The sequence below is a fragment of the Temnothorax americanus genome, unplaced genomic scaffold (genome assembly GCF_048541705.1).
Source record: "Temnothorax americanus isolate GAGA-0224 unplaced genomic scaffold, ASM4854170v1 Scaffold66, whole genome shotgun sequence".
Lineage (NCBI taxonomy): Eukaryota > Metazoa > Arthropoda > Insecta > Hymenoptera > Formicidae > Temnothorax > Temnothorax americanus.
The window spans coordinates 414,048-424,534 of NW_027509788.1; the positions used below are offsets into that span (position 1 = coordinate 414,048).

General features: G+C 37.1%; 1 protein-coding gene across 4 annotated transcripts; it reads right to left on the reverse strand.

Moving 5' to 3' along the window:
• Positions 1-160: 160 nt before the first annotated feature.
• On the reverse strand, positions 161-8,240 carry LOC143905702 (exportin-1-like). 4 transcript variants are annotated; one of them, XM_077421271.1, is made up of 14 exons: positions 8,123-8,240; positions 6,600-6,834; positions 6,320-6,514; positions 5,411-5,761; positions 4,572-5,297; positions 4,249-4,483; positions 3,995-4,158; positions 3,779-3,913; positions 3,539-3,682; positions 3,319-3,465; positions 2,959-3,207; positions 2,620-2,872; positions 2,254-2,504; positions 161-2,088 (listed from the first exon to the last, which is right to left on the reverse strand). In XM_077421271.1, the coding sequence occupies exons 2-14, from the start codon at positions 6,795-6,797 to the stop codon at positions 1,942-1,944; spliced, it is 3,195 nt and encodes a 1,064-aa protein (XP_077277397.1). In that variant the 5' UTR covers positions 6,798-6,834; positions 8,123-8,240; the 3' UTR covers positions 161-1,941. The 4 variants fall into 4 exon arrangements, with proteins under 4 accessions (XP_077277397.1, XP_077277396.1, XP_077277398.1 ...); XM_077421270.1 differs by having other exon boundaries at positions 8,082-8,240; XM_077421272.1 differs by lacking the exon at positions 8,123-8,240 and adding an exon at positions 7,820-8,047.
• Between the last annotated feature and the right edge of the window lie 2,247 nt (positions 8,241-10,487).

Sequence of the window (10,487 nt, forward strand, 5' to 3'; positions counted from 1 at the left end):
GAAAATTTGACTGCATCTTTATGCTACTTTTGACAGTTTTCCTGCAACGACCAGACATATGATGGATCAAAAATATAATATTGTCTTTAAAAACTGGAACGTTCTTATAGGTAATAAAAGAGAGCCTGCAGTGTCTCAGACAATGAAAACAAGGCGATAATACAATGAATCAAATTCGTTTATTTAAATTTGTCGTTCAACCTCAATAGAACGCCGCGCACGACTAATGATACAACGGTATGATTCGTAAAAACAGAATGTATTAAAAGACTCGATCCCTTTATCTATGTAACGCATCTTCCTCAGCGTAGTGTTTCGCTCGTGATTGCTAAGCTAAGTTTCGACAACGCAAAAATCGAGACAGGATGGTACCTAAATAAGTGCTAAACTTACGGTTGCGATCATTTTAATTTACAAGTATCCACTGTATGGCTCATATAATAATAGTAATAATAATGATATTATTTTACAACTTCGCTCAATGATCGTCAGATAAAAACACGCGCCTTCACTTATACATCATCTCCAGAGCCTGCTGCGACGATACTATTTTATGCAAATTATTCACAAAAAAATATCTCAATCCCCGATCGCTCACGCCCCCTTTGCACGTAAGTATAATATCGACGTATTTCACTTTAAAGCTCTACACTGATTTAAACATACATACGACAATCGTTATATGATTCATTGCAGTAAGAATTAATCCTTTTACATCGGTCACAAACCCAATAGTACCCTTATACACATCTCATCTCACGCAAACCACCAGAGATATCCTATCCACTCACGCCCGACAAAGTACACTAATTCACCAAGTATTCACTGAAATTCTATCATATGTATAATGATCAAATAAATGCATTAATTATCTAACAAGTTTAAATAGGTCGCTGCTTTATATATATTTATATAATTTTTTATTTTTTACATGGCTTTGAATTACTCGGATTGCTAGTAGATATATTATATATCTGCGTATTCATCTAGTAGATGAACACCCGCGCGCGCTCGCGCGCGTGTCTTTCATATCACTGTAAATGTTCCATTTATTTGTTACCTTTCAGAAAAAAAGAAATTATTTTATCGGCATCGTTGCTAAATAATTACGTATCCTCAATTTGTATGAATGAATATATCGTTTTACCGAAGAAAAAGTATGGAACAGGAAAAAAAATTTTCTTCGTAGTATTTATATTATAACAAATTCATGTATCAATACATTAGTATAAGCTATCACAAGTAAGCTTACATACATACATACATATTCGTATTCATTCGACAATAAATTTAAATCCAATAGTGTGCACAAAACAATTCTGTGGACTATAGCGTTTTTTTTAACTCGCATATAGAAATGCTAGAACGAAACTTAATATAGTAATATTATAGGTTTCGTGTAAAAAATTTTATACAGAGAAATTCATGGTATGCGAAAAAAAAAATATATATATATATATATATATATATATATATATATATATATATATATATCAGCTTATTTGAGGGTAATTCTGAAGACTGGTAATGTTACTTTCGCTATATCCACCAATTTTTTAATAATTCTGATTAACTGGGAATTAATCTGTAAAAGTTTTTATCCTAGAGATATCGTTTCTTAGACAACCGACTTTTATTTCATTACATGAAATAGCATCGCTAGCAGGCAATTGTCCCATTATCCACAACGGAAACTCGAATTTCTTTTTTTTTAGAATCCTATAACAAACAAACAGTCACCACGTTTCGGACTTACCTCCTTAACAAGAATGTAATTTCTTTTTGCAGACTCAGTTTTAGTAAGTAATTAATATTTGTCTATTTATCTTTTTGATGGTGATGTCGTAGGGATAATTACAGCTCAAAGGATACAATAATTACTTTAACAGAGTGTTTCTCATTCAGATGTGCAGAAAACGATAGACAAGGACTACGGTTAATTCAGTCCTGCATCTCTTCTGGTATATCGTGAGGATTAATAATGCCTGGTACTGCCATTTGTTGCCGCCTTTTTTCCTCTTGGGCTAGCCGTAAAGCTGTTTCTCGTTCCTCCAAATAAAGCTCAGAATCATCCTCACCCGTATATTCCTAAATGGAAAAAAATATTAAAATTACTTATTTTAAAACTTAAAAAGGAATAACTTCCGTTTAGTCTGCTACTTTGCCTCGCTAAACAATTTGCGAAACAATATTAGCTATTTCATATACATTCTCTGATAAAATGTGCAAGTACGAATGTTGAATGTTACTTACTTTGATTTGCACGAGAAAGTCTCTGAGATGTTCCTTGAATGCGGTAATATCTTGATTAAGATGGAACAAACCTTGCACAGTTATTTTAATCTGATTATCGGTTAAATGCGGAAAGGCTGCTTTAAGCAATCTTGCAACAAATTCTTGTATGTATAAAGTATTATCAGGCACAGGGCCAAGCGGCACCTGAATTTTCCCACGTTCAATCAGTGTAAACATATAAGCAAGAATAGTCGCGTGCATAGTCAGGCCTGTACATAAATAATCAATCAAATATATAAAAATATACATTAATATCATTATAAATATTAATTAATTAGTTAATTAACAATTGTGTGTTTGTACACAACTATACTATTACTTTACCTGCAGTGTGTGATGTATCTGTGACAACACTGAATACATGTTGTAGAATATCCGTAAAATATGTTTGATAAAAACTCTGACCCGCTTGCTCATGCTGTTCAATATTTAATAGAAGTTGATAAAGAATTTGTAATCCTGTATCTGCTACATTCCTCATCGTATGTTTAAAAGCCCAAATAATTGAGTCAAGCACCAGCTTAAATTGAGCTGGTGGAATTGAAAGAAATGCAGGAAAACAATGGACATTCACCGCCTAAATTAAAAAATAAAGATAAAATATTTAAATACAGCTCGGAGGAGTCCTTAATCGTGTAAAAACAGCCACATTGCTTCACTTACTTGTAAGAGAAGGAAAAAGTTTGTTCTGTGTTCAGGAAATTCTTCAAAGTCTTTGTTTATCATTTCTAAAGTACATTCAAATACTGCATCAAATATTTTGGGCACCTCGCTAGTGATATGGGCTTCCAATTTATTTACTATGGTAGCCATAGCACTAAGCACTTCAGGCTCTCTAGCACAATGAACATTTGTCTTTTGATAATCCAGTAAAACAGCGTCCAATAACGGCGGTATAAAGTTTTCCAATACCTATAAAAAAAAAATCTCCGTAAGTACTTTATGCAAATAAAATATGTTGGAGAGAGAAATTTAGAGAAGTTTGAAGAAAGACAAAAGACAGTTTATGAATGAGAAACTTACCATTTGATGATCATTTGTCCTGCTCACCCAATCCGATATTAATTTCAATGTTTCTTTTTTCACTACTCTCATACTTTTAATTAAAGGTTGTTTCATCACTATTTCACCATTTACAGCTATCGCAGCACTTATATTTTCACTCATAACCTGAAGCAAATTTAAACTTGTGTCACGCATAAATTATTACCTTGAAAAATTTTACATACAAGTAAAAATGTACCTTATAAACATTCAACATATCTAAGTATATTTTCCCTAACTGTATCACGTACGGGTGCCCAAGAGCTTTACAAGCTCTAACATTTGTTTTTAAGATGCTGGCGAGTTGTTTCACGGCTTCTTGGTCCTTCAAGACATCTACATTCTGGCAAAAAACATTCATATTGCAATGACAGTACATACATGCGAATGTAAAGTATCTATTTCTTTTTTCTAAAATACACTGCGTATTATGACATACCTTAGACGCCTGACTTATAATGTCATCCCAAACTTGATTAGGGAGAAGCATGTATTTCTCAATTAACTGTTCTTGCACTAGAGTATCGGCTTGAGCACTTATCATATAGCCAACTGCTTCGTAGAATGTATGTACCTATTGTATGATATTAAATTGTACAATATTGCACATCACATAATTAAATATATGAAACAAAACCATTATGGTTTGTCTTACTTGTTGTGTTTGAAGATCGCATATGATTGTGCTAATTGTAGAAAGAATTTCTTCAATAAATGGCATTGCTTCCCCTATTTGTACAGTAACAAAATGTCGTCTGCATTTCAATGCTATTTTAATAAAAGTATCGCAGGCCATATCTTGCACTCCATCGTGCGTTTCTAAAACACGAATAAAAATTCTTTCGCTTATTTATGTTCAAATTGTATTAAACGGCAGAAAATTTTCATAATAAAAGAATCTCTACTTACCATGCATAAACTCAAAAAGTTTATTTACAACAGTCTTTAAAAATTTCCAATGGGCTCGGAGAAACCGTGGATACTGGCCAACAACATACATGATATTGCTGGCAATTATAGCTTTATTATCTTTGCCTTTTTTCTGTTCGCATAGACCAAGTAGATCCTTGATTACGGTCACTAAAAAACGTTTTTCATCTTCTTCATGCATAGCACCCGAAATACTGCCTATTGCCCAGCACAGCTAATAAAGAGGTAAAGAAATGATAAATATGATACTAACATAGTCTCACTCAACATTCTATTATTTGTGTCTTATGGAAGACAGTTACCGTATTGAGATTCTTCCAAGACCATTCTGTACCGTTAACCTGATTTTGCAGTTTCTCTGTCATTACTCTCTCCGTGTCCAAATAATCAAGGTGAGTAAGATATACAAGAGTCTCTCTCATGTTTTTATAGAGATTAATAGAATCAGTGTCTTTCATGAATTCTCTGACAACCTCACCGTTCTCATTTTCCACAACAAGCACTTCTTCGGGCTTTGCCATTCTGCTGATCATAATATATCGTACTTTTGTCAAAATCGGACCGTAAAAGAATCTCCGAGGTGGAACTGTCATGTTTTTAGACATGAAAAGTGGCGACGAGGTCACGAAAGGATTCTCTTTGTACAAGTCAGCTGCTAATCCATTCCAATATTCTAAACAGATTTTAAAGATTTCAACCTCGTCGACCTCAGATATGAGAACGAGGTAATGTAATGCCTTTACTAGGGTCTCATTCAATTGTTTCTTCTCTATTAGCTCACCATGATCTTTTAGATAAGTGCAAAGAAACATGGCTAGGTTCTGAATAAAATTTTGTTCTTGGTCTTGACCAGCTGCGTATGCTTCACGTATATTAGTTTCCAGTGGAAGCATTAGTTCCAATTGCTGCATCGTGTTGATAAATAATATAACGAACATGTCATCATAATTCGGCACCGTTGCGGTGACTGCCGCAATTTCAGTTAGACACTTTAGAGTGACATTTCGAAATATTGGTACGTTCAAAAACTGTGAATTGGAAACAAAGATTATTACAAATAAGGCAACAAGACGCAAATTAACTTGTATTTAAAACGCAAAATATAACGAAAGACAGAATGATATGTGATAAGACACAATACCTTGAATATTAAAGTAGTTATCAATTTGGTTTCAAAAATATAACCAAGTGGAATCCAATTTAAAAACCTCAGTAGCGTCTCTAATGTGACTGCGACCAACGGAACATTTTGTGAATTATCCATCACAAACTGGCAAAGCTGGAATATCTGTGAAAATTCACTGCACATTGTATCCTTTAAGTGTTTTGCCTTTGTCTGAGTGAGCTGGCCGCTGGAGAAGTCAAATACTTCCTCTGACAAAAGTTTCAAGATAGCCATATTATTTTGACAGAGGCTCTCGTTAGTTTTACTCGCCCCAACAATGTCACTGATAAAGGACTCCCAATTTTTTGGCCACTCACGCTTCAGTACCTGACAAAATAACATTGTTAAATTAAAAATAAAAAGTCAGATGCTTGATCCATAAAAAAAAAACTTAAGAAAAAGGGTAAGCAGCTAATAATGAGCACAAAAAGGCATTAGATAAAGAAAAAAATGCAAATTTATTCATAGTAATATGTTAAAGCGCATTGTACGTTTCGACTTGCTGAGTCTTCTTCAGCAATCTCAATATAAAAGCACGTAAAAATTAAGTTAAAGATTACATAATAGAATAAGTAAAAAATAATAGAAAATTGATAATAGAGGCTAAAATAATACAAAACTTAAAGAATAAGACATAAAACAGTACAAAACATGAATGATGCATCATGTAAAAGCTTGTGACAAAAGAACGAACACATAGTCAATTAAATAAAAAGTTTTTAGGTAAATCGATAAAACTATTAAAATGTTAGTCTTAATAATTTGTCAAAAAGTTGAAAACAATGTTATCATTATTCGAGATTTGGAGGTGCGAATAAACATTGTTAATATACCATCAGCAATTAGCAAAGAAATATCACTCACAGAGGAATAACTTTTACTCACTTGTACGAGGATCATATTAAGTTTGTTAAGATAAACTTTGGAAGCTTCCATCGTCTCTGGATCGCTGCTCGTTTTTATGATAAGGCCTACAATGTATTTTTTTATACCTTCGCACTGATTTCTCGGTAATACTTTCCATCGTGTCTTTATGACTTGCTCCAATATTTGCAAACCATAATATTTTGTTTGTTGATTCTGAAGCAGCAATACAATTATTTGCAAATATATGTAATATGTACGTGTGCAACAAGAGATAAGAAACAACTTTGCCAACATTTACCTGTGAATATTCTAGAATGGTATCTACCCGTGTCCAAGCATTTGGATGTTCTTTAAGGGTTGTTAACACTTCTTGGGCGACTCTCTGCTGCTCACCTATCCCGGTATACATACATCCTACTATATTGTCGAGGAGCGTTATATCCAATTTCTGATTGAAGTCCAATAATTTAGATGCTTGCTCGGCCAAAGTTGCCATTGTGTATCTTAACTGTATGTCCTTTCGTACGTTTTACCTTTTAAATAAAAAAGACATGTGAAATTACTTTGCTTCAAGTAATAAAATGCTTAGGTACATCGATCGGCATGTAAACTGGCACGTAAACGAGCACGATATACGTACTGAGTTTTATAAATCTAAGACTTTCTAAACTACACAAGCAACGCCATAGATAAGGCATAGCCAATGTACCTATGATAAACAGACAGTAGATTTCGACAAAAGTACACAAGCTTTATTCCAGATATCATTGTCATCAATTAGAAGTCTAGCGTGGACAAGTTTCGAGATCGTTCGATACCAGGGGACGGTATTGAACGAACAAACATTGCGCAACGGTACTCGAATACAGCAGGGATGCCGTTAGGAACCTACGTCGCACGTGCTCTCGCGCAGCTTTAAAAGAACGGGGGCGATCCGTGGCGCGGCAGACACCCCGCGGCGAGGACGCGCGCGTGACCAGGGTGGACTAGAGTGGACAGGATGAGAAGGATGAGGAGGAGGAAAAGAAGGAGGAAGAAGTCGCCGCTTTCCGACGTATCCGCGCGAGAGAGGTCACCGATCCGCCGCGGCCGCCCGATCTAACCTACATTTGACAATCGGAAGCAAGGTTATGTGTGAATCGACCGCGGGCGCAGATCGTCACGCGGATGGACGGGCGACGCGGTCGGGTGTCCGGGGTGCGGGCGAGGAGGCGGCGACGCGTCCGTCGGCACGGCCGCGAAGCCGTCCTCGCTCTCACGCGATCTCGGCGTCCCCGCGCGCCGAGTCTCAGCCGCCCCCGTTCGTCCGTTGCGTCGTCGGGCGGAGAAGGCGCCGCGGGAAACGACGCGTCGCACTTACCGTGTTCACTCTCATACACGTACTCGCTCGCCGTTTTCGGAAATTAAAAAAAGCACACGTTCCGCGCCGACGGCCGGGCCACCTCGGCGCGAATCACAAGCATAAAAGGGTCAAACACACAATCGCTGATTCCCGCGCACGACCACCAACTTTCGTACCTCGTTTCACGCACTCGTCATTCCTCACCGTGTCATCCCCCTCTCACTCGCTCACGCGCGCTCTTCTCACTCTCGCACACTCTTCCCCTCTCTCTTTCTCTTACTCTCCCGCCTTCATCACTCGCACGAACACATTCCTCGTCTCTCTCTCTCTTTCCAGTTTCTCACTCACTCCGCCACCCCTCACTCCCCTGCTACTTCTGCGACGGTCGCTAGCGAGGCGAGATCGACTCCGTTCTGCGGAGGCTCGCGCGATACCCACCGCCGAGACCGTTCTCTTCGTCGCAACCCCGCGCTCCTAACCTCATGCGAGCCGCGTCTTTCTCACGCCGGTCGCTCGGAAACTCGGGAATACAGTGCCGAAGACGATCGTCACGCTTGCTCGTACGTACTGCGTCTTCCCGAAATTCCAACCTCAAGATTTTCGAAAATAATAACAAGATGGCCGGAAAAAGTTTACGCGACCATTGCGGACAGACACCGGCGGCGATTGGCCCGGTCCTCCAGGCTCGGCCAATCGCCGCCGCGCCGTACGGCTATTTCCCGTGACGCTACGACTGGCGTCGCCTGACGTCACGCAACACGTGCGCTTCGCTTTTTGACCTGGCGATTCGTCGCTCCGTGAACGGGATATAAATATTAATATGCGATATGCGATATGCGCGCAAATAATTCAAGTGAACGTGTAGAATGCACGGGGCTGATAATAATATCCGACAAGAGTAGCATGCGATAATCTTCCGTCGCTGGGAACGATTCGAGCTTTCGCGAATTTACTTCAGCCGTATCGTATACGTCGCAATTAAATGGATAACGAAATTCGATATTTTTGATTAGCTTTTGATAGATTAAAAAATTTTTCTTACTCGTATGAGATTTAACATAACCGAGGTACACCAAAAATTATAAGCAATGAAAGAGAGAAAAAACAGCTGATGACTTTTAATTCGATCCTATCACAAGGTATTGCCTCAATTCTCATGTATACATACAAAGAATTTATTACTTTTTGATTACTAAGTACGCTTATTATTGAATACCGTGTACTCAGATTCGAATGTACTTTTAAATCCTTTCTTTAGATGCTTAGCCTTATCTTATGAATGAAATAAATAATTTGCGCTATCCATGCCGGAGTGGAAACGGATCTTCTTCTTTGACCTCATCTCTTCCTCTTCGATCTTCTTCGGTGCAATATGGCTTCTCTCCCCTTATCTGAATGAAATGCTTTGTCGAGTCATGTGAACGGAGGATTTCTTTTCGGAATGAGCCGAGACGAATAATGTTTCACCCAGTTCCACTACGTTCCACGTACGTTATAATATATTTTGAGTGGAACCTAATAGGGAATTTGCATGAAAAAAATATTACATTTTTTTTTGTTTGTAATTTAAATATACATTATTATAAATTTATTTACAACAAAATTTTTAATTTTAATCAATAAATAGGTATTCACAAATAAAATTAAATTTTAATAATATTTGAAATTTTCTGTGCTATAAGAAAACTATTTTGATTGGCTGACAAGTGCATGACGTCACATTGCAATAGTCTCAACTCTCCGCCTGGGTTGCGTTCCAAAATTCACTCTGGGTAACTAAAATCTATAGTTTACGTCACGTACACTATAGCATTTTAGTTAACTAGAGCACGCACCCTGCTAGGCTGCGTGCAAAAACGTCACCCGAGTGCACACGAGTATACTCCCTTCTCTTTCTATCTCAACGAGTTATAGGTTATGTCAGCGTCAAACGGGAAGATTCTAGATCTATTTGTATTCTCACGTTTTTATCTTGAGGTACATATTTACAGTTTACCTAGTGTTTTAATAACAGTACTTTTATATAAAAGTACAAAACACGTTTTGTGTCTTTGCTTTACTCATTTTTCAAAATAAATGATTGTTTCAATGGTTAAAAGTATTACTTTACTGCGGTGTGACGTCACACGGCGTTCGGAAAGACTTGGTCGTTTCCGGATCATTTTCGGCATTTTAAATAATGCAATATTTTATTATTTATTTTTCTCGCTTATTTTGCGTTAAAAAATTACTTAAAAAAAATGACAATTAAAAAAACATACAAATTATTTAATGCAATTTTTTAAAAAAATTATGCAAATTCCTTATTGACCATGTCGCCAATCGGCTGATTTAAAATAAAATAAAATTTCTGATTGACTGGTCCAGTAAAAAAACTCAAGGCACCGAGACTACGGTCAACGTGAAGGTGAAATTTCATGGGCAGTGAAAAGCAGCAGCAAATTGAACTGATTGGCTGCAAAATTAGAGAAGTTCTAGAAACTCGAGAACTTCTCTATTTTTTGCAGCCAATCAGTACAATCTGCTGCTGCTTTTCACTGCCCATGAAATTTCACCTTCACGCTACAAATGCTTTGAAGCATTGATCGACCAATCAGAAAAAAGAATTTTATGAATTAACCAATCAAAAAATACTTTGAAGCATTTGTAGCGTCACGTTGACTGTATGTAGGCCCGAGGGCTGTGAATGGCTGTGGTCAATCGCAACGTGGTCACACGGGACGCTCCTTATATTTCATTTTATCACAACGAATATTATTTCATTTACATAAATTTTTCAATCGTTGATTGGTAAGCAGGCTAAAGAAATTCTCGAATCTTCAGAAACTTTCTATACTGTAGCCA

What these genes read in the sequence shown, in the direction of transcription:
- LOC143905702 (XM_077421271.1), bottom strand. Translation starts at nt 6,797, where the DNA reads ATGGCAACTTTGGCCGAGCAAGCATCTAAATTATTGGACTTCAATCAG. An exon ending in TAACTACTTTAATATTCAAG is followed by an intron (nt 5,298 to 5,410) that starts GTATTGTGTCTT and finishes TCCAATTCACAG; the next exon opens with TTTTTGAACGTACCAATATT. An exon ending in CTTGGAAGAATCTCAATACG is followed by an intron (nt 4,484 to 4,571) that starts GTAACTGTCTTC and finishes CCTCTTTATTAG; the next exon opens with CTGTGCTGGGCAATAGGCAG.